The 24541-nt window shown below is 40.3% G+C and overlaps 1 protein-coding gene and 1 long non-coding RNA gene across 3 annotated transcripts in view; one reads left to right on the forward strand and one right to left on the reverse strand.

The window, feature by feature from the left end:
* The window catches only part of fcho1 (FCH and mu domain containing endocytic adaptor 1), a 61999-nt gene that overhangs the window by 26647 nt on the left and 10811 nt on the right, over window positions 1-24541 (forward strand). For both annotated transcript variants that reach the window (XM_067596470.1, XM_067596471.1), the window contains exons 3-18: window positions 3970-4061; window positions 7791-7865; window positions 9063-9204; window positions 9447-9599; window positions 10829-10933; window positions 12633-12731; window positions 13797-13893; window positions 14115-14232; window positions 14484-14508; window positions 16784-16844; window positions 19063-19256; window positions 19410-19434; window positions 19603-19659; window positions 20785-20836; window positions 21691-21815; window positions 21905-23002. In XM_067596470.1, the coding sequence (XP_067452571.1) occupies window positions 3970-4061; window positions 7791-7865; window positions 9063-9204; window positions 9447-9599; window positions 10829-10933; window positions 12633-12731; window positions 13797-13893; window positions 14115-14232; window positions 14484-14508; window positions 16784-16844; window positions 19063-19256; window positions 19410-19434; window positions 19603-19659; window positions 20785-20836; window positions 21691-21815; window positions 21905-23002 (2518 nt within the window). The remainder of the gene's footprint in view (window positions 1-3969; window positions 4062-7790; window positions 7866-9062; window positions 9205-9446; window positions 9600-10828; window positions 10934-12632; window positions 12732-13796; window positions 13894-14114; window positions 14233-14483; window positions 14509-16783; window positions 16845-19062; window positions 19257-19409; window positions 19435-19602; window positions 19660-20784; window positions 20837-21690; window positions 21816-21904; window positions 23003-24541) is intronic.
* LOC137187538 (uncharacterized) lies at window positions 13685-14207 on the reverse strand. The gene is made up of 2 exons (XR_010929231.1): window positions 14088-14207; window positions 13685-13926 (listed from the first exon to the last, which is right to left on the reverse strand). It is a non-coding gene; the product is annotated as an uncharacterized lncRNA (long non-coding RNA).

A 24541-nucleotide genomic window follows, 5' to 3' on the forward strand; every position in this document is an offset into this window, starting at 1 on the left:
ATGCACGGATCTGATACTGATACCTGGGCTTTGGGTATCAGTTGATACCGAGTACCGATCCGATACCAGTGTTTAATCAATAAGCCGTAAGCCTCACTGTGTGGAAGAGACTGGGATCATTCTTTTATGTGTTAATTGTTAAGATCCAGCTATTTGAGTCAGTATTGGACCGATATCAGTGTCGGTACATCTCTAATTGTCAATAAATCCCAGAATGAAAGCACTAAAACCAACAATAGGTTAGTCCGTCTCTCAATACTTTCTGACTTTCATACTGTTTTTGCGGCTCTCAGCCTCAAGCCCATTCATTCCTACTGAACACATAAATCTTTTAATTCCGGTCACAAATGTGTCATAAAGTAAACAGCAGTAAACATGTACACTTGTTGTGGACTATTTTCAGCCACGGATTTGGTGCATTAACAAGTATTTCTTGCAACAAGACAGCGTATGTGGGATAGATTCAAAATAAACGACAAATAAAACACAATGTTCGGTGTAACGTTGTGGCTCATTGATGGGTTCTTAAATCTCTTCCTTCCTTCCTTCCAGCCTTCTAACATAACATGGCATTATATTCATTTGGCAGATACTTTTGTCCACAGTGATTTGCATTGTTCCCCTATAAACATCAGGAGCAATTTGGAGTTGAGCATCTAGTTTAAGGACACTTGTAGACAGGAGGAGCTTGGGATTGAACCTGCAACCCTACGATTGATGTCAAACCCGCTCTACCGCCTGAGCTACACTGACCCACATGAACCCTGAAAAATGTATTTACCAGAAAACATCATTCTTCAGGAAACCGTCAGTGGCACCAACAGCTTTTGCTGTGAACTACACAGTGCAGGTCAAATAAAGCAAGGGAACGCAGGATATTGTAGTTGCCCTCCGAGCCTTCACTTCCGAGCGCTTTATTCATCAGTCCTCACTTGAAGAAATAATCTGGACGGGTTGTAGCTCTTCAGGAAATGTTTGCCACAGCACAACAGAACTGTTGCTGAGAGAGTTGTGGGTATTTCTCCAACAATGAGTCACTCCCTTGAAAGCTACAACAAAGCTGTGAAAGCTACGACACTACATCAGAAAACTGACTCTCAAAGATAAGGGAGGAATTCAAAGTGATGTAACAAAGATGCACCTTGTAGAGAGCAGGTCCTGGAAAAAAAAATGCTGTTTTTCGAAGTGTCAGAGTTAGAAAACTCGACAGTGGGATAAACTGTTACACCAGCAACAACATGTCATCAGATACACACTACTTCATGTCAGGTAATGACGGTTGAGTCATTTAATATGCTAAACATTTAAAACACTGCTGTTTATAAAGTTCTGGCATGTCGCTCAAAGCACTGTGTGCTCGTATTCGCTTTTTCAAATATTCGAGACTTATTACTGACTGTTAATAGTTATCGAATATCATTTGCAAAACCATCTGAGGGCTGTAACAGTCTATCGTTGGCTGACAAGCTGTATTTGCATACAGCCGACAGACTAGCCCGCTAGCGGTGGTGGACAGGTGCTGTTGGGGAGACTGTGTGTTTCTAGGCTTAGACAAGCAGCTCACCTTTCTGTGGCGAGGGTAGGGTTTCAACAAAAGGCGCCTGCCAACTAGAGAGAGTAATGGTCACGTTTTGAATAGAGTAGACCCCTGCCAATAATCAACACAATACCACCTGCAGAAGGCCCACCCCCCCCAATTTCTAAAAGGCATTCAGCTATTGTATAACATTACCAAACCATATTCTTTGTTAAGAAATGGAGATTATAGGATTGAATGTGGATAAGATATAAAACGACTGATACTGTTTTAAGTTATATTCTGATTATACCTTTTATTTCAGTCTGCTGTAAATCAAATGATCTGCTGTTGTTTTAGGGTGATGTAACTTGCCTCAATACAGCTGCAATGCATACAGAGACTTATTTTCAAAATTATTTTATATATATTTTTTTTTAAAGTTACATTACAATGACAGAAATGTCATCTAGTTTCTATTTTTTCATTCATCTGTAGTGGTATCTAGCCATGCAGTTAAAGTCTTTATCTGCTGAAGTTTTGAGTTATAAGCCTGATACAACTTTAATTTGAAAAACTCAGCTCCAACATGACTCTCCAGAAACAATATCCTGGTTCGTCAGAGTAATTCACAACAGCTTTCATTGGAAATGTCCCATCATGTTTTTCTTTTGTGTTGTCAACTGACCCTTTTGAACACAGAATCTTGGACATTTGTCTCACAGGATGCAAATGTCACCCTAACCTTTTAATTTTTTGTTCAGCACATCCCTCGCTGTATTTAGGCCAGGTGCAGGATAAAGGAGATCAATGAAGGAAAAATGGAAATAGTTCAAACAGGGTCAGAGGGTCTAAGGACAGAGGGTGTTGTATTGCTGTGCAGATTGTAAAGCCCCATGATGCAAATTTGTGACTTATCATATTGGACTATACAAATAAAATTGACTTGATTTGACGTCAAACACTAGATAAAAGCTCCTAAAAGTTTATTGGACCGAGAAAATGTTTTTGTTGCATCCTACCGGGATAAACATTCAGCATGCAGATACCCTCAATTTTTTTTCTTACACTGTGGGAGGAAAAAAAAAAGCCCAGTGAAAGACTTAAGCCGATGTCAGCAGTGATGCCTCAGCGGCAGAGCTTGCTGGTTGTTTTCTGTCAGGTCTTGCATGGATGAGCTGACACGTCATCAACCTGTCTGAGACGCCTGCTGCTGGCTGCTAAGGAGACCTTCCAAAAAAACAACCACTCTGTTTTCTCTCCCTGACCGCTGGGAGTCGAGCCCTCAGTCTGCACGTATATATCTCTGCTTTGCATGCTCGCTGTGCAGGTAGTCAGTCAGTTAGTGTGTGTGTATGTGTCAGTGTGTGTGGTTTTGGGTGACCCTTCCTTGGCATTCCAGCCATTCCCCTGGTACCTGAGAATTGGTCTGTTCTCCTCCGACAGGGTATTTTTAGGTCCTGGGAAGCAGCTGTCTCTGCACAGGCAGCTGGGCCGTCTGTCGACAGAAAAATGTGTCTCAAGAAAGGACACAGTCATTTTGTCATAATACTGCCTCAGTCTGGCACTTTGCTGGATTACTGAGACTTAAATTAAGCCAGGTGTAGGTTTGTGCTGTTGCGGCCGTGAAGGGTGTGAGGTGATGTAGTCTCTGTTAAATCTGCTTAGCTGCAAGGTAGGGGACTCTTCAACAACAACCTGGCGCTGTGGTTTTGTCACGTTCTATTAAAACTGAGTCATTTTGGCCCTGAGGTTTGTGTGCTCGACAGATGAGCAGCAAAGGTGAGATAAGTTCCGGTGGAGAGCTGCAGCAGAGCTCAGAGCTCCATGTGCAAAATATTCAGCAGAATGTCAACAAGAAGCTGCTTCTCTTGGGTTTTGTCCCTCCAAATGTCATCACAGTCATTGTCTAAACCAAAAGTCACAAAATGCCAAATACTCTAAAGGTCAGAAGAGAAGAATAATTGGTGCTTCGGTTTCTCTGATGTCTGCCAAACCAACATTTAGACAGTGATGAGTGCCTGTTAATGTTTTGTATGTGATACCAAACCAACCAAGCATTTCGACATAACAGTGACAGCCCACACAAACATTGAAACCACCTAAATCAAAGGTGCTGACAACCAGTACCTATCAGTACAGAGATAACAATACTGAGCAAAACGGGTACTTTTGTTAATAATAAGCAAATAATACTGATTTCTATTATCTGCTACTGGACCTGCAAATTGTTTCCAACTCTAAAAAGAATTTTTACTCTGCCCTGTTTGTTTGGGTTAACTTCCTTTTATGTGACTGACAGTGTCAAATACCGGAGTGTCTTTTAAAGGAATATCAGTGCACAAACGTAGCCAGCTGACATCACTCTATAACTTCATCCTGCTGGTTCGCTGTTTTTCGTTTGGGTGCTAACAGACGGTATGTGTGCGTGTGTTTTATTTGTACCTTGGCAGGGGGAGAAGAATGCCGGCTTTGACGTGCTCTACCACAACATGAAGCATGGCCAGCTGGCAACCAAGGAGCTAGCCGAGTTTGTCCGTGAGAGGTAAGGTTTGTGTGTATTTGTGAATATCTGTGTGGGAGGTGACGCTAGTGATGGGACGGGTGGAGATATTCTGCCAAGGTTGGGTAAAATGCTCAGAGATTATAAATGAACTGCTTTGGATTTCATCTCGGCCTGCATCTAACAAGGTGTTCATGATTTATGCACCAGATTGCAGAGACAACACTTAAACAAGTCTCTATCAAATTGCTTCAGTCGTCTCTTTCAGCTCTGACCTTTGACCCCTGTCCTCACTACTGTGTTACTTTTGAGGTGCACTGTCTCTCAAACACGTACAAGCCTGAATAGGTGGATTATCCCTGAGCTTTCAGCAGTAACAGATGTTTATCTTTTTCCCTGTGTGTCAACTTCTTGGTTTAGATACTCAATAATCAGTTCCATTATCTCAAATGATCTTTCACTAAACTCGTCCTTCAGACAGAAATTCTCCAAACATAGCTTAGCAATCATAAGAAGGCACGTAGACCTGTCACACTTTGGCTCTTTCCACATGTTAAAGTGGTGTGCATAGAGTGATACTCAGCATTTAAAGAGGAAATTTCCAACCTCTGAGTTCAGAGCGCTCCATGTCAAAAATTTAACATGGCTGACCGTGAGAAACTCGTATTCTGGCAAAATATCCAAGGATAAATGACGGAAAGGTTGTCACACATAATATTTTACATCAATTTAGTCAGTGAATTACACATAATAGCCTACCAAGCACCATTATTATCATGTCACGTTTCTGATAGCCGATAGACTAAATAAACAGTCTTTTTTATGTGTTTTATTCATTTAACACCATTCCAAACTACTGTGGATGCTGCCGTATTGAGTGATTTCAGAGTATCTGCTTCTCATTGAAGTTGGGGTGCAAGAATTGGCCCGAGTTTCCACAGTCAGAGCTGAGACTTTGAGAGCCATTTCATCATACTTTTTCAAGTAGGAGGTTGGACATTTTCAAGTTCGAAATTGTCTGGAGCAGAGTTTCAGTCTTCATCCTAAAAGCCTTTTCTCTTGAAACAATATGAGTGAAAAAATACAGTTTGAAAATATGAACAGTGAAACATAAATCTAACCTCTGTCTTGCTTGTCCAAGTAAGCGAAGAATGAACGATATTACATCTTACCTTTCTCCTTCACTAGCGCTACACTGCATTACAAGGAAAATGCTGCTCCTTTTATTTCCATGTCTTCTACATGGATCAACACGATATCATGTATGTAGCCATGAAGTTTATATTTAAGACCGACTTTAAAATGAGTCAACTGGAAACGTTATGTCAGTCAGAGACAGCGTTTTCAACCAACTCATTGAGCCAACGTTAGCCAAATTAGCTAGGTAGCTACAGCTAGATAACTAATAGTAAATAGATAGAAATGAAAAACCTGCTTTTGTCTGCGTCTGTCTGAAACCAAGGATCCATTGTTTTGAAAATTACTAGGAATTTTGCTGGTAAATCTGCCTCCATTATCATTGTAAATTGCATATATGCTGTGTGAGAACTGAAAGCTTGACAGGCGTAGCGACAGTCATCGAGGGGGGCGGTAAATTACCCAATTAAAAGTGTCTTCTCAAAGTGGGTAGTTTGTTATATTGAATACTTTGTCTACTAATTACTGATTAGCAGTGAGTAAATTGAGGGGAGTAATGAGGTTCCCACAGGAGTTTGTGCTCTCACAGCTGGAAGTTAGCACACACAGCGCTCTGTCGGACCAGCGATATAATCCTGACATTGATTCAGAGGGCCTGTGCACATTCCTCGCAGGGGGAAATTCACTTATCTGCTCGGACAGCAGCAGACAACAAATCAGCAGTCAGGAAATGAAATAGGGGCTCTGTGGGTAAAATAGTGTGTGATCCCTCAGGACCAGGAGGAGGCAATTGTGTTGATAAATTTCCTCCGTCTTTCACTGTCCCCGCTTCCCTGAGAGGTCATTCTGATATAAGAGACCGTATCAAACACACAAAGTACAGGGACAAGTCGTAAACCACACTCTCAAGGTTTTCAGTTATTGTCTGTTATGTTCACCACCGTCGCTATGGTAGTTAATTGAATAAAAACATACTGCTTCATCTCTGTTAGTGGGGTCTAATGAGAGAAGATGTGCAGACTGTAAAACCCTTTTGATTTTGGGTCATATATGAATAAAATTTACTCAACTTGATCTGATTTCAATCTGACCAGTGACATCAGCCTTTTAACTTTGCTGAAACAAGTAGTCAGTTTATCAATTAGTTGATAAATATTATTATGCTTAAAGAATGTTTAGATAATAATAATAATAAATAAATAATAGTATATTTAATAATTAATGAATTACTTCATAAAGTGGTTCCAGCTTCACAAATGTGACAATTTGCTGCTTTTGAGTTGAATAACTTTGGATATAAAGGGAGTGAGAGGCAACATTTCTGTCTCAAGTGAAAATCACAAAATTTAGAATCAAAATCAAAAAGTTGTCAAAGATTTGATTGGGATAGAAATTTTTGGCATTTTTACCTGACAAAGACTGAATGAAGATTGAAAAATTGTCCTTGCAAATAAATTATATAGCACTAAATTCATAAAGTCATTATACAAGTAGCACTTTTAATCCAGATAGGATCTTTGTCAGCTCCAAATGACAAAAAATTGGAACTAATAATGTCTTAATAACTTTGTGATTGGAAGTGTGCAGGCATTACTTTTTTCATTGATACCTTTGATATTTTTGACAAATTAAAAATTTTAAGACTTTGAGGTCAGGGTGAACTTTTGTTTGACATATTTTTGGCTAAATAGTTAGTTAACCTTAATTTATTCAGGGAAGTTTCATTGAGAGGCAGCCTCTCCTTATGCAGGAGCGCCCTGATCACATTCACACAGTTACACACGTTCACACCTGGAAGTTCCAGCATAAACTCGCTTCTCTAACCTGAAGGCCACTATTACCACATTTGTATGAATAAATGAATACAAAACTGTTGAAAATATAAGAAAGTTAAAACAAAACGTAGAAGAAATCTATGAAAATAAATATAAATTAACAATGAAAATAACTTCCAGCCATTGTTTGCTCTACTTTTGACCCAGTTTGAGCACAAACACAGATCAGCAGTATGTTTGTCTGTGTGTTTACGACTCTCGGTCCTCCTCGGTTGCAAGTTATTCTGTTCCCCCCCTCAGGATATTTGGATCAATGTTCCTTCCTGCTTTCTCTTCAGGGTCTACAGATGGTTATTAAAGTTTCATGCCCAGCCTTGTGAAACAAGTCCATTTATCATTTAAATGTGGCTTATTGCAACATTTACCCAACACTGATGAAAATAAATCTTTACCTCACTGGCTGTGGAGGTGGATGCCCAGTGTTCAGGCCAAAGTAAGCTCTAGATAGAGAACATAACGTATGAGGCCATTAGCAGTGGCAATTGGGTTGTGAGGAAGTACTATTGGAGTACATTATATTCACCAGTCCAAAGGCTATTTAGAATAATTTCCTTTTGAAAGAATGCACGAAACATTACTCTTCCTGTCGTGTTACTGGCAGTTCAGACTTTAGTAGAGAAACAAGAAAAAAGAGTCGTACATCTTCTGTCCTCCTGCGCACACACACACACACACACACATATATAAAGTATGTGGTAGTATAGTAGAAAGTACATAGGTTTGAAATTTATTTATGCATTATTTTCAGGTTTTAGGCTGCCCTAAATTAGAGTCATGTTTGTGTCTTTTGTTTTTCCAGGGCCGCCATTGAGGAGACTTACTCCAAATCAATGAGCAAACTGTCTAAGATGGCGAGCAATGGAAGTCCACAGGGGTGAGTACCATCATATAAACACGGGACAGTACAGAAACTTCAACAACCCCTCCTCATTCCTTTCAGCGCCTTACGGTATAATTTAAACTGTTGGAAGGTGTTTATTACTGCAGTTATAGATGTCATCGTCATACGGCTTCATATGAGATATGGATGAGTACCATCTGCATCACCAAATGTTACAGTTACTATATAGGAAATGCCTCCTTTAGTCTATACAGTATGGTGTAATAAATGTGTTTTCTGTTATATGTATCATGTTTTTAAATTAGCATGTACAGTTAATATGTACCTACTGTAGGAATACAAAAAGAAGGTAGTAAAGACTTTACTACTAAATAGTTAATTTGTTCCTGTTAGTGATGGCAGAACAAGCATGGACGAACACAGCTGGCTGGAATCTTTAATGGAAATTCAATTATTTTTCATTTATTTTAATTTATTTTATTTTAATGTAATCCATTTTTTAAATTTAGTTTTTATTTTTATTTTATGTTTGAGTTATGGGGGCCAAACATCTTTACAATTGAATCCACAAGTCAACAAAGCGCAAATGTTTAAACATGTTTTAAATGTTTAGCCCAATAATTTAAACCATTTGTTGGAAGCGGTCTGTATTACCTTACAGCTATTAAAATGTTGTACACAGTTCCTTCTAATCAGGGATTTTCTGGAACGTTATGGAATATCTTGAGTTATAAATTATTTGAGAAGGTCAGAATGAGTCTCTTTATAGGAACAAGATTTCTTTATTTAGTTCAAACACCAATAAACTCTGGAACAGTTGAAAACATTCACCTCACTTTTAAAACACAACTTTTAACTCTTTAAAATAACTTTTACCTATAAACTTTTACTATAGTTGGACCTCATATATGGGATTTGAATTTTATTGGGTGTTTGATTAGTCTTTTTTTATCCTTTCTGTTATGTTTTTAATGTTTAATGTGTAATATTATGCTTTGTGAAGCACATTGTATCACATCTTTTTGTATGAAATGTGCTTTATAAATAGTTTTTCTTCTTCTTCTTCTTCGTCTTCTTATTCTTCTTATTCTTCTTCTTATTCTTCTTCTTATTATTATTATTGTTATTGTAAGTCAGTACATTTAACTGTATATATTTCAGTGTGTCACTGATACCAGACTGTTTAAACTTATAGCTTTTGTAAACCATTTTTCCACTTTCATTTGTCAGGACGTTTGCTCCCATGTGGGACGTGTTCAGGGTGTCTTCAGACAAACTGGCCCTCTGCCATCTTGAGCTGATGAGAAAGATGAATGACCTCATCCGAGACATCAACAAGTACGGAGACGAGCAGGTCAAAATTCACCGCAAGGTACGTATGACAAGACATGCGGCAGATTATTGTGTCTGTGTGCGTCTCAGTGTAGATACGTATATATATTTTCTGCATCGAGCCTCTGTCATCCTGATCTAATTATCTCACAGAAAATCCAGTTACCGTCTTCTCCCCTCATGGTAAATGCTGCATTTGCCCTAAAGTATCAAGTACAATGATGATCTGTACTGTATGTCCATATGCCCGTGTGTGTGTGTGTGTGTGTGTGTGTCACCCAGACAAAGGAGGAGATGGCGGGGACGGTGGAGGCGGTGCAGGCACTGCAGGTTCAGAGTGGTCACCTTCAGAAGTCCAAAGAGGGTTACCACACCAAGTGTTTGGAGCTGGACCGGCTCAGGAAGGAGGGAGCTCCGCAGAAGGAACTGGAGAAAGTTAGCCTCTACTTTTTCTATTTTCAAGGTTTTTTTTTTATAGGATAATTTTTGTTTTTTTTACAGAACTGAAGAACAGATGCTTTGTCACATGAAATAAAATGAATTTGGGTGGCGTTCACTCAAATTGGGGAAAAAAGCAAACTCTTTTCTCACTTACTTCAAGTGGTATCTAACCATGTGGTTAGTTTGTTTTTTTATTGGTTCTGCTTTTAAGTTTTCTGCTTTCACCCCAATACAGTGGAGGTGAATGTAATTTTGTTTGTGAGGCTCACAGCATTGAAAAATTACACTTAAAAAATTCAACAGTATCATTTTTCTCCAAACAATGTCACGGTTCCTCTGGATAGTCAACAAACTTAACTGTGAACAGCTTTCATTGGAAACTACTTTCTGCTGAATACGTAGCCTGTTTGAAAACTTTTGACGGCATTTTTGTTTTATTTATTTGGTATTTTTGTGTAAACTGAAACTTAAAAAAAAAAACACTGCTGATTTTAGAAGAGCTATGAATCATTGTTGAGCCAGATAAATCCTTTATTTACATTACAACCTACATAATGTTGGCCCCAGGTGTACGTGAGCCAAGCTGCATTTTTTTGCTGGTTTTAATTTGACTTTGGGTGACTATGAAATTATTCTTTTTAATATATCAGCTATGTGTTCTCCTCTCCTTATGATCAGCACGTCACATCCTGAGAAAAACCTAGTGATTTAGATTTGTATTGATAAAGTGACAGTGTTGAGTTTTAAAACAAATACTTTCTCCTTTTATATATTTATGTCACAAGGTTGTAAAGTTCTGTCATAAATCAAAAGCAGAATATATAATTGACCTAAAAGGGAATAATTGAAGTAAATTTCTATTTAAAGTATGGTAGACTGATGGATGTGTTGTGTGGATATGATATAAGTTCAGGCACGTCGTGTTATTATTGTATACTTTGCAACCCAAAATGCATCATACACTGGTTTCTCCTGGTAATAATTGGCTTGGTAATAATTGAAAACAACATTCTCTAACTGCTCTGCTCTTAGACATCCACTCTGTGAACTAACTGTTGCTCCTGTTTTCAAGGTACAAGGTGAATAGTGAATGGAGTAATTGTTATTACGGGGTAGAAATCATTCCCATTCACTAACGGAGCTATTCATTTTTATTTCAGGTTTGTGAATGAGTGTCAGTATCTAAAGGCCGTTATTTTCCTTTTCCTTCTCTTTTTCACTAGGCGGAGCTGAAGTCCAAGAAAGCAGCTGAGTCATTTGCGTTGTGCATCGAGAAGTACAACCGTGTGGGAGGAGAGTTTGAGCAAAAGATGAGCGAGTCTGCTCAGGTCAGCTCTGACTCCAGCTGGGCCGAGGGCCATTTTATTACTTTTATCTGCCTCTCCCACTTTCTGATGTGGTGTTCTCTGTATTTTTTTTATTTTTTTTGTCTTTCTCTCCCTGACTCACTCTATCTGTAACCTCTCAACATCTTACTCTCTCATTTATTATCCTACATCATACCTTCCCCAAAAATGAAAACCTCAACCTTTGACTCCTAAACACCCACCCGCTCACACACACACACACACACACACACACACACACACACACACACACACACACACACACACACACACACACACACACACACACACACACACATCCTGCACCCCGCTCATTACCTTTAATCACGGCCTCCACACTTCCATGGTTACTGCTGCTGTTTCCATGGAAATCTTCAACAAACCCCAATGAGTGCATCTGTATTTTACATTTGAAATGATGACTGGAATCCTTGTGACCAATTATCTCTTGTAATAGCTCCGAGGGGGGAAAGTCTGGTCGTAATTATGCGCGGCTCTGCGGTACCTGGAAGGAAAACGTGTGTCAAAAGATTTAAGAAGAGCTGAAGGAAGAACCAAATAGCAGATCAATAAATAAAAGATTAAGGTGTCTTTTTTTTTTTTTTTACCCCACATAAAATTAGAGAAGATCACAAGAAATTCTCAAACAGCCTGTTTCAGGAAGAAAGGTTTCCACGTACAGATATTTCCAGATGTAAAACTTTGCAGTAAAACCTGGAGCAGCGGGACTGGGCAGGTGGGAATGAAGTGTTCCTCGGAGGGCTGACAGAGGTTGCAAAGAGAGCAGAGAGTGTTTTATGTTCTCTCTCCCTGCAGATTTTGCCAAGTTAATTGGAGAAAAGAATCTGGCGAAACTTAGCTCACTTGTCTAACAAAAAGCCAATGCCACTATATCAAGACAATTTGCCTGAACCAGACAGCGACAAATTAGCTGGCTGAATAAAGAGCAGGATCAAACTTAAATGCTAAATCCTTTCAAATTATCACTGCTTTAACGACCTGGCAAGCCGGTGCCTCCTCTACTGGCTGACTGCCTCTTTGTAGCTGCTCTTGAATCCTCAGATCTGCTTTAGAGGCTATTTTCACTTTATTGCATTTATGTGGAGTTTTAAGTTTCTGTTTTATTGGATTCTGGTTGATTCTCTGGATCCTAAAACTGATATTTGCATGCAGATGCAGTAAACTGAGGAGAAAACACATACAGCACCAACAAAAAATCACACAAAACTAGACTATCCGATCTTTATAGACAGCCTAATTTCAACAGACATATCCCATATATCACCAGGCCTAACATCATATTCAGATAATTAGAAACAAACAAGACATAAAAAAGGAATACAATATCCTAATTCTGATAAACAAATTAATTGCATTATTATGTAGGAAACTGGAGAGCCCTTCAGCATAATTACAGGATAAGTTGCATTTCTTTGCTGCCTAGTAAAAACCTTCCAAAATGTATTATTTCAGCAGCAAAATATGAAGCAGCAGCTGTGTTTTTTTTTTTTTTGTTCAGTGGGTTTTGAAAGGATTTGATTAGTACAGAAGGTCAGAAAGATGTCAGCCCACAGAGAAAGATAAATGAACCACCAGAGTTTTTAATTTTTTACACGGTAACGCAGTCTGTTTTGTTCACCGTGGCGTGTGTGTGTGTGTGTGTGCGTGTTCGTGTGTGCAGAAGTTTCAGGAAATCGAGGAGAACCACCTGCGGCAGATGAAACAGCTGATCAAAGGTTACTCCCACTCCATAGAAGATACCCACGTTCAAGTTGGACAGGTATGTTGGAGCCGAAAGTAAATCTTGCTTTGATGACTCACTTTGCATTAGGAGGGAAGATAATTTATCCTAACAAAACAAGAGTTTTTTTCTTCCAATGTTCTGTTGTTTTCATCTTTTTATAACATAAGGTGTTTAATACAATTTTGGACCTAGCTCTGCTCTCTTGACTATGTGCTCCGATGACCCTCTTAAATTACTTTTGTAGCAGTAAGATTATATTAATTCTAGGGTGAGTCTTTCTCTATATCTTCATGCTAAAATCGACTGTAAATCCACATTTTAAAGCTGAATTTCTTCCTGGGGGGGGCATTCCCCCGGACGTTTGCACCCCTGATTAAAGTATCTAAGGTTATTAATGGAGTCACCCTCTGCACATACACAGGACCTTGATGTAGAACTGATCAAGTGAACCATTATAACACTTTAAGCTGCCTTTGTTTAGTGTGATTACTTGGCACAACAATAGCACCTTGGTCACATGATCAAGTTACTACTTGTTTATGATCCTGTGTATATATAATGTGTTCTCAGGTCTCTCTTGCAAAAGAGATCTTGATCTCAGTGAGACTTCCTGAATAAATAAAGCTTAACTTACTAACTTTTGCATGATTGATGATGTTTGGTAACAGAGAAGTGCCTCCCGCCCACTGCTTGCAGATATTTGAAATTCAAGTGAAATGGTTTAAAAGTTTTTACCATGTCTGATCATTATCACTGGGATTTCAATTTAAAAGTTACCATAAGGATCCACCAGGGCTCCAGCGTATACTGAGGTTAATGGATGTTATGTACAACTCATCACCTCATGAGTGGCACTATAATTAATGACGTAACAGTACACCACAGGTCAAAACAAGTTATTTGTCATATTCAAAGATAAATGTGTCATCACATCCTTTTAGACTCAACTACAACTCTGGAAAAAATATAAAACATAATATTTTACAATAAAAAGTTATCACTTTAGAGTTTTAATAACACAAAGAATCATTTTCATGGCACCTTTCTGATATTACTTGCTTTAATTTTTTCATTCAATCATTCTGTTCTGCTCTGCTGCAGGTGCACGAGGAATTCAAGCAGAATGTGGAAAACATCGGCATCGATAACCTCATCCAGAAGTTTGCAGAGCTGAAGGGCACCGGCAAAGACAGGCCAGGTACAGTGAACTCACCGGGATGAAATTTGGTGTCTTTCCAGAGGAAGAGAAATAAAAAAAATAAACACACAACTTCAGCAGCTTACATAACAATTAAAATATGAAAACACCGACACTGTAAACAGCATTGTGGAGGCGGTATAATTCATAGTGACAAAAGTAGTGTGTGTTTGTGTGTTTTGGATGTTTCTTACTTTTCTCAAACTGCCTGTTGTCTGCAGCTCTGGTTGGATTTGAAGAGTACATGACAGCTTTGGCACCTGAAGCTGGGAAGAAGAGTCGCACAAAAGCCTTCAGGATCCCCGGCCTGGGCAAGAGGGACAAGGAGCCAGACTCTACGTGAGTATACACACACACACACACTTACATTCATCTCCTTAAGACTTATCCTAACCTTAACCATGACCACCACATGCCTAACCCTTACCCTAACCTTAACATAACCCTAAACTAACCTAACCTAACCCTAACTAACCCCTCCCCATAAGGGAGGCAAGTCCTCACAACCTTCTTTGCTACTGGCTTCAGTCTGTGTTATTATTGAATAATGAAAACAAATCAATTCCTGTATGTTTTTTTATTTTTTGCAGAGATTCAGCTGTGACTGAAGCACCGGTGAGTGTTTTTACATTATTCACACCCAACATTCTTCATTATTCACACCCAACCACTGCAGCTCGAAAAACCATTGACTCAATATTCAGTCCTGTCTGACTCCTAAAGCCCCAGTTATCCCTGCTGACGACTGTGATTAGGAGCACTTCTCTACTATGAGAAGTGTGTGTGTGTGTGTGTGTGTGTGTGTGTGTGTGTGTGTGTGTGTGTGTGTGTGTGTGTGTGTGTGTGTTTGGGGAATCGTGTGAGTGTGTGTTTGTTTGTGCATTGACAGAAGGTGAGTGGAAGTTATGAGTGTGTGATAATGACGTGACTGAGGGTGTGGAGTTTCCCAGGTTATTCTGGTACTTCTAAGAAGAGGTTTCTGAGATAATCCAGCTGTCAGAGTGGAAGTGCGTAACTGCACGAGAGTGTGTGTGTATGTGTTTGTGCCTGCCTGTGTGTAAGTTGGTGTGAGAGAGAGAGAGAGAGAGAGAGAGTGTGTGTGTGTGTGCTTCTGTGTGAAAGGGCTTTGGATGCTGCCAGAAAACTATCTAACGAGAAAGCAAACAGAGCTACTGGTTTATACTTTCAAAGGCATTAAGGTTCTCGCTGTTTGCCAGAACCTTCATACTGGTGGAGGTCACTTTAAAACACGTTGCATAAAACAGACATTAAAACAGTCAGTTTGCCTTCCAGATAGAGAGTTATAATAGTAGCTATTAACAGAAACAAAGTCTGTAAATGTTGCATCAATACTGGTTTTTATTTTATATTTATAAAATGTCACGGTGAACTAATTACAACAATGTTCCTCCAAAATATATCCAGTTATGTTGAGGAGACCTTTGAGTGTACTTGGACTCAACTAAGCCAGAGGTGTGAAATTTCACAAGTGAGATGTTACTTACTTGCACATCCAGTAGATACAAGACAACATTGTCATCCTATTAAGAGTCTTGTTTGTAGCTGCCTGATGAATGTAGAGTAAGTCTCCATCTGTCCCCGAGAAAAATATCTGTCTGGTAGTTAACTGTCTTTCTGCTTTGTGCTGCAGCTGCTGCCTGCAGCTTGATTTTTTTTATTTGATTTATTTAGTTTTCTTAAATATCTATTTATTTATTAGTCTTTAACTGTAGATGGACAAATACTTACTATATAAGGACACATGGACATTTTATTGATTTAAGAGTCCTAGTCAGTATGAGCTTTCAAGACACTAGGCAGCAACAACAACCAAGGTGATCACATGACAGATCGTAATGCACAGATCCACAAAATTAAGTTAAAAAACAGAACATTTCAAAGAAATGCCCTATTATGAAGGATACAGGCATCCTGTTATGCTGGAATCATGTTTAATGAGAACAGTGAGGCTGAACCAAACATAAAAAATGAGGTGAAAGTGGTTTAATAGAGTTTCAGAGTTGGTGATAATTCTCTGTTGGTTTGTCACTAAGCGTGTGACAATCATGCAACATCTATTAACATAAAATCAGTCCGTGCAGAAATAAGAAAAAGATCATTTATTTCAGCATTAAATCTATACGTGGGTAACTGTAGTGAAGCAACTGCAGCAGTCGCACTAATCTTATTAATGTGACTTTTATAGTCTGATCACACCATGATGTATTAACTACACCGGTCGGAGTAGTAAATCACAGTTTCTTTCACTTAGATTTGTGGAGGCAGAACACGTGGCGTTCAGGAAAAAAAAAAATCTCAATGGCAGCAGTAATGCTTCTCATTTCAACCTGACTTATTGAGATCTGATTACAGGAATCATATCCAATGAAATATCATCTTTGTGTGTCCACACATGGGCTAAAAATATCTGCTGCTGAGCTGGTTGGATCATGTCTGTCCTTTCTCATGTCTTGTTTTGAAGGGTTTGTAGATAAAGTATGTGAGAAAAACACAGCTGATATGAAGAAGTGCTTTCAATTAAATATTGAAAGCACACTTGTAGCTTTAGCCCGCACCTTAGTTTGAGCTGTAGGTAATAACAATGTTAATGTACAACAGTTGTTGTAGCTACTCACTGACTCACACTCACTCCAAAGAGTGTTTAACATTCGTAGGATCCATTTATTCACACACAGTCCGATAGAAAGCACTCAGTGGTGCATGCAGGCTGTGAGCACTTCTGTGAGTCGAAAATGTGGCTGAAGTGCCATTTGTTTCCATCTTGCTGACCCAGCTGTTGTCTGCCTCCCTCTCTTTCTCGTGTGTGCGTGTGTGTGTGTGTGTGTGTGTGTGTGTGTGTGCATGTGTGCATATGTTCCCATTCATATAGAATTCACCCCTGGAAGTAGACGATGAAGGATTTGTCATCCGAGCTGACAGCACCCAGAATGATATCCTTTCTCTGCTCACACATGCTCAGCCTGGACACGTCACCATGCATTGATATTACAACTCTTAACTTTTCATTCTTTGATTATATTCATTTATGATATTTTTTAAAGGTGAGTTAAGTTGCTATAAACAGGTGTTTTGTTTGTCATGTCAAAGGAAAAAGGAAAAGAATGAAAAGGTTAAAGGAAAAACTGGGAGATAAGTGTTTAAAGGTGCAGTTACATTATGTTTCCGTTCAACAACATTTCCCAGCACTCGAACGACTGCAGAGTAATAACTTCTCTGCGTACATAATCAGTGCAGCAGTGTTTTTATTGGCCCAACGAGCGTATCTGCCTGGTAAAAAGGTGAATAAAGGTGATCTGTGAATCCGTTGGAAGCTGGCTGAAGATCGAACCAAAACAGGAAACGCACACTTGAATTTGTCCATTGGATGTAGAAGTAGATAGATTCTCCAAGTCTCTGAGATTCTACCGGAGGGAATTTTACATCATTTTTCCAAAAGATCTTCCTTCTGTTGGTGTTTTGATGATGGTCGTGAGGAGCACTGTCGATCCACAGTCTCCCAGTCTGTTCAGCTGAGTTGAGATCTGGTGACAAATTGTCCAGTAGCTGACTAGGTACAAGAGCGCTAGACAGAAGCTTTTGTTTGTTTTTTAATTAAAGTAAGAAATTACTGGAGGTAGGCAACTGCATAAGAAAAACCGTAAACAACAAGAAAGGAGTGCAACAATCAATAAAGTGCTGACATTTTCTTAAATATCAAGTACGTCTTTAGACTATAAAACATCAGCAAATGTCCATCGTTGGTGGCGTAAATGTTCTACAAATGCTAACTCAGCCTGACAAACAGTCAATTATATTAAATCTCTCTCCACATTTCTGAACATTTGGTATTTTTACTTTATTAATAATTAAAATCGTCTGGTCTGGATCTGGTTAATTGCCTTCTGATTGACTAATTGATTAAATGAGTATCTGAGTGAACACAAACATGTGAAGCGCACCGTCTACTGAATGAAAACAGGTCGGACTTAGAGGCTCGGCACAACTCAAAAAAACAACAGCCGGAGCCTTCTCTAAATTGATTGCATCACTTCGTCTGGTGGACTCACACACAGATTCCTAAAGATCACACAAACTTGAGTCTCTCACACGGCAGAGACAGTTTGTACCTAATTAAACCTCATGAGGCTGAATAAGACTCAAAGGCCTTTAACTGAGGTGAAAACGTTTCAAATGAAGTCTAATCAGAAGGTCAGAGGTGAGGGGCGAGGCTTATCCAATTTGTTAACACAAACGGCTCCATTCATGGCCTCATTAACTGGATAGCCAGCCAATTATTTAGATCTCCATCCTATTAGTTAACACAAACGACTAAATGCATCCTCTTCATTAAATACAGGCGAGGTAAAGTCAAGCTGAGCTGCGTACACAAGCATCGGGTAGGAATGAATTGTCCAACCTAATACTCCCAAGTCCTGACTTTCAACTTTGATCCATTTATCAGTGGTAACACTCTCAGCCCTGACAGCTTCAAGATAACAGCTCTTCCTGCCTTTGTCACCATTAACATCATGGCCCTCCGCCTGCTCAGAAGAGACACAAACGCACAACATGACACAACACGGCCACATGCAGCAGAGAGTGAAGACAAGAGGAAGAGGCAGTGACTTTAGTCGGGGGTGGGTGAAAATAGTGGCAGGAAGTGGCAACCTCACTTCCAGCACACTCTGCGGTGCCACTTGCGCCTGTTTGTGTTTTGCATGTGTGTCTGTGTTTGTGCCTCGTTGCACTTGGCGCTCTTTTCCTGCATCCTTTCTCTGTTGTTACAATTTAATCAATCTCACAGAGAATCTAATTCCTTTCCTCACAGCCTTTTGTCCAAATAGAAATACTCACCGTTGAGCAGGGGCAATAAAATCTGAGCCTGCTCTTGTGTGTTTTTTGTTATTTTGATTTTAAGATTATTTTGGGGGCATTTTTGCCTTTTATTAGACAGTCGATACTGACAAAGCAGACAGGAAACAAGGGGAGAAAGGGGTATGACATGGAACAAAGGTCACCTGCCAGATTTCCCATTTATTTTTATTTTTGAAGTGTATCCTCTCTTCATTTGTCTCTTTCAAGCTGCCTTTTTACATTCTCTTTTCTCGATGTGAGCTCACCAAACAACATCAAAAGCTCGTTCTCCTTGACCCTCCTTTCCCTCTGAACGCTGCTCTGAGGAGAAAGAGAACAACTTCTACTCCAGCGACTCGGACTTTGACGACGAGGAACCCAAGAAGTTCCACATCCAGATCAGACCCGTGGCGAGCAGCAACCGCAGCAACTCTGCAGCCACAGAGAAGGAGCTGAAAGCTACCGTGGGGGCCCTCACCCTGCCGCCCAACAGAGGGGCCCGGCAACAGGTTGGTTGTTATTTCTGTTTCAAATTATATCTTAAATGCTTTAAATAACACGTCTAAAGGATAAAGTGTTCACCAGTTTTCATGGGATTTGTTGACAATAAGAAAAATGTATTCTTTAAATGAGTCACATCTGTCCTCCTCTTGATTTTTCAGGTGGTGATCAAGCGGCACCTCTCCAGTAAGTTCAGTCAAATCTGTTTTGAATGTTTGTGTCTGTTTTCTGAGTAGTCAGTGCTCCTGTCGGTCCTGTACCATAAAGAAAAGGGATATTTTGTCAAAAGAAAAATGGGGTGACACAGTTTGTTTACTGTATCTTCGACTACCGACTTCTGTTTTGTGTCATCAGGAAACTCAAGTACTGCAGGAGGTCGCTCAGAAGAGGGCGAGGGTGCCTCCCACAGGGGTGAGTCTTATTGTCTGTCTTATCTATCTTTATCTATTTATCTAGCTGGCAAGCTTTCCTTTTCGAAACACTTTCACATATTTTTGTGTAGAGCTGAAATAATTAGTGGATTAATCGATGAGAATCAGTTGAACATTTATCACCAATTTTTTTTGAAAATCAGCCCGTCAAACATGAAGATATGATGCTTTTCTTTGTGATATATAATGTAAATTAAATTATCTTTGTGTTTTAGACTGTTTGTCAGATAAAACAAGCAATTTGAATATGTCACCTTAGGCTTTTGAAAACTGTAATGGCTGTTTTTCACTATTTTTTTTAACATTTTAACATTCAACAGATCAAATGATGAATCGAGAAAATAATCAGTAGATTAAAATAATCTTGTATTTCGTACTAATCTGAACTACGACAAAAAATAAATCATCCAGTGTTTAAGTCTGTCATATTTTGCATTTATACTGTGCCTGTAAAAGGGGGGTTTCAAATTACTGTCCGTTGGTATCTGATAAGAATGAAAACCGTTGCTCACACGTGAACACGCAACCACATTTGAAGCATCAGTAAAGCAATCATGTGTTTGTGCAGCGTTTCTCCACCTCCGGCCTGCTTGGCCCCCCGTGTTTCCTTCTAGACAGCAAATCTCTTCATTGGCTGACCTTGCATGAACAGCCACCCTCCATTAGTCACACCCGGCCCTCTGCTCGTGCTTCAAAACATGTTTTATCACTGACAGGTTCGCTGGCTGCCAGCAGGTCAGGCTGGAGTGGGAGGCTACAAGCTGTTTCTCTCCAGCAACGGGGAATCTCTCTCTCTTTCTCTCTCTCGTTTAAATCCAGTAGGGTTAGGATTAATGATGAGCTTCTGATTAAAATGGTTGCTCTGCAGTGACAGCAAAGGTGGCTGGAGTTTAGCGAGACCTGGCTAATTGCTGGTATTTTTTACTGAGGAGATAATGGTGGATCGGTTTTCCCTCGTGTCGTCTTATCGTACCCCATCCCGGCCTGCCTTCAGTGCTCTGATGAAGAACATCATGCTGCTGATTAGTCCTGATTAGGGAACATCCTCTGCAGTGAGTCACTCTGTGTGTGTGTGTGTGTGTTTGTGTGTTTTCTTTCCTTTCAGATGGAGAGCAGGAGGGCCTACGCAGGTCCACCTCCAGTCCTGATCACAGCAGGTGAGATGGCTCTGCCCTTCATACCCATCTATCTGTCTGGGCACGGTCCAGAGAGAGATAGAGAGAGGGAGAGAGAGAGACATATTTGGAGGTTAAATTGCGTCACCAGTGGCCTTTTCAGTAGTTTGGTGCTTCAGGTTTCTTTTTTACAGTCTTTTCAATGTCACCGTCCTTGTTTTATTTTTGCCCATCTGCTATTCTTACCTTCCTCACCTTGTTTGTCTCGCCTATTTTTCATTTCCTCTGTAGCTCAGACAGCTCTAACACTGTCAGGATTTTTTACTTTTTTTTGTTGTTTTTAAAGAAAAGCAACCAAATGACAATCTAGGGGACCACGGTCAATGTATCCGTTATATGATCAAAAGTATCTGGACACTTTAGATCCGACCTCATTACTCGTGACCCTGAAGATTCTCCACTGACAAGAAATGTATTGTTCATGATGAACCTCCATTGACTTGCTACTAATCAAGCTAAACGTATGTGGACACCCATATGTGTTTTCTGAACATTACATTTAAAAACCATGAGCATTAATCTGCTGCTATAACTACTGACCACAAGATTTAGGAGCCTGTGTGGTGATATCGATATAATATTGATATATTTCCCAGCCCTACTACCTATACATAAAATTGTATCTTTCCAGAAATGTACAGAAGGTCTTGATCTCTGTCGTATCATCTTGATCTCTTTCTAGTTTTTGTCCTCCATCCTTCAAATTCCCCCCTGTCGTCTTCTTCTACCACGTCCACACTTCTGTAGTTTCTCTCCTTCCCTTTATTATTCCTTCTCCTCATCGCTCCCCCTGCTCTCTCTGATTTTTGTCTCATTCCCTCCCTGCTCTCCAACAGGTTGAGTTCAACAGCGTCAGGATCAGACAGTCTGTTTGGACCACCGCTGGAATCGGCCTTTAAGTCCAAAAGCTTTGATGGTCGGGAACAATTCAGAGAGCAGAGCACTTTTGGTGCCTCTGAGTGTAAGAGTAATTGTTACGTTAAAAGTATTGATATTGATAGTATTGATACTGTATTGATATCCTGTAATGTGTTTTAATGTGTGTGTCAGATGCTGCCTTCTCGTCTGACTCCTCCTCTCCGGAGAACGTTGAAGACTCTGGCCTGGACTCACCTTCCCATCAGCCCCTTGGGCCCTCCCCTGAACTGGTGGGTTGGGCAGCTTGGCCTCCTGTTTCCCAGAGTAAAGAACAGACCCAAACCCTTGGGCGACCTGTAGACCCTTTCCTCTCTGCCTTCCGTGACCCCTCCCCTGGTCGCAGTCCTCACCCGCAGGACGACTCTGCGAGCGTGTGGTCTGCCGCCCCATCGCGTCCCTCTCGCGTCCCCCCAGATATGGACACCTCATCCATGCAGTTCCCTGCTTTCTCCCAGTCCCTCCCACCACCTGAAATGGAGTCGTCAGTGTGGAACTGCAAACACATCCCCCCGGAGGACCCCTTCCTCGCTGCTTTTGAGAGGACAGTCACCCAGGACACCTTAAACCTGTCTGACGCTTGGGCGCGCCCGCCACCTCGCCCGACCCAGGAGGGCAGGGGGCTGGAGGTGCGAGGGGACCCATTCTCCGTCACCCTCGCTGACACCAAGACTCTCCCAACCCCCTCTTCCTCCTCCTCGTCCTCTTCCTCATCCAATCGTAAAGACAGAGACAGGAAACGAGACCGGAGCCTCCCGCCTCCTGTTTCCTCTGATGACCCGTTTGCGATCACGATGATTGGCAGCCCAACACACCAGTCGGCGCTGGCTGCAGCAGCTGGAATAATCCCTCCACACAGCAACAGCAGCAGCAGCGGTGGTGGTGGTGGTGGCGCCGCCAACAGCAATAGGCTGGGACTTGATGCCAGTTCAGGCTCTTTACCCCAATCCCAGCCGAAGAAGGAGCTGATGCACTGGAACTCTGTTCACAACCCATTTAGTGAGGGCGTCTCTGGACCGCTGAGCAGCTCCAAAACACAGGAAGGAGGAGGAAAAGGAGAGGGAGGAGGAGAGAGGAGAAAACATCGATCATCAGAAAGTGAGCCACGCAGGAACGCCCCTCCCCTCACGAGGCATTCTGGCCCGCAAGAGGATCTGTGTTTTTCCACAGACAAAGACCAAGACTGCCTGGATCTCAACACTCAGCTGCCGTGTAGTATCAGCTCTCACAAGGGTATGAATCTGCTTTTGTTTTGTTTTTGTTTACTTGGGTCGTTAAGGTTTTTATTGATTTCAAAGAAACGGTTGGTACATGGCAGCACTTTACATAACTTCATGGACACATTTGTAGACGTTACATTAATGAACAAATAAGATCCACTTGCAAAAGTGAGAGACCCAGACGACAATAAAAGCAAAGAAAACCTGTCACATTCACTGGAGTTTCTTGAAATCTAAATGGGCACTTTGTTGATTTTTATAAAGGCCACATGAGGAAATCACATCTTCTAAACTACCTTTTAATATCCTGAGCATAGATTCAAAGGATCTCTACCATTTCATTTACCCAATCCTTAAAATTTGGTGCTGTTTTCCAATACCTTAAAATAATTATGGAGGCTTTAATCATACTGATCTGGAGGCTTTAATGGAGGCTTTAATCATACTAATAAAGATAAATCATCAGTCAAAGGGGTTGCTGAAGCAAACCATCCACACAGGACTTTCATAACTTTGACCTGGAATGGTTAAGATATATAAGATATAGAAAAGTTTCATATCACAATGAATGAAAGTTTGCTCCTCCGTTCTGTGAGGCAGGCTGCTGATTTATATTAAAAGCAGACCTCTGCACTCAGACAGCCTCGTCTTTTCAGTTCAGCCAACATGAAGGTTAATCTGTCCGTCGGGGTCCGTCTGGTTAGTCATTCATTAAGGGGTTTATGCAACTAAAGCTTTTTTTTAGTTTGCTGCAAGGATTTTTGTTGGAATCGTGTATATTTCCTGCAATCATTAAATTAAAGCTGCAGTGATTAATCAGTTAGTCGATCGACAGAAAATTAAGCTGCAACTATTTTGATTATCAAATAATCATTTCAGTCATTTTCCAACTAAAAATGCCCCAAATTTTCTGGTTCCAGCTTCTCATATATGACGATTTGCTGATTTTCTTTGTGACTTGTCATGTTTTGCACTGTTAGTCTGACAAAGCAAGCAAACCTCTAAGAAATTGTGAAGGCAATTATTTCACTATATATTAACATTTCATAGACTAAACAATTACTAATTAATCAAGGAAATGATTGCTAGATTAATCAATAATGAAAACGATCAATATTTGCAGCCCAAGATGAAATAAACTATTAGCTGTGATAGCTGTTAGTCAAATGAGGATCTATTTAATCTGTCGCTGTCAGGGTTACAATGACTGCAATGACAGAGAGGAAGCAATCACTACAAAGATCTTGCACACCAGAACGTCTTATTGACAAGTTAAAAACAAAGACTGAGGAGCGTCCCAGTAGCCGAGCGGTTGCTGCGCGTGCTATGTGACTGCAGCGTCCCCGGTTTGATTCCAGCCAGGGACTGTGTCATACCCATGTCTCTCTCTCTCTCCCTCCCTCTGTTTCCTGTCTGCCTCTTCACTGCTTGCTATCCAATAAAGGCAAAAAAAAAAATTATTAAAGACCTTAATCTGGTATAAATCATGTCATATCATATCAATTCATATGAATTTTATTCAATGAAGGTCTGGGTTTGTTTTTTCTCACTA

Source organism: Thunnus thynnus, chromosome 8 (assembly GCF_963924715.1).
Source record: "Thunnus thynnus chromosome 8, fThuThy2.1, whole genome shotgun sequence".
Classification (NCBI taxonomy): Eukaryota; Metazoa; Chordata; class Actinopteri; order Scombriformes; family Scombridae; genus Thunnus; species Thunnus thynnus.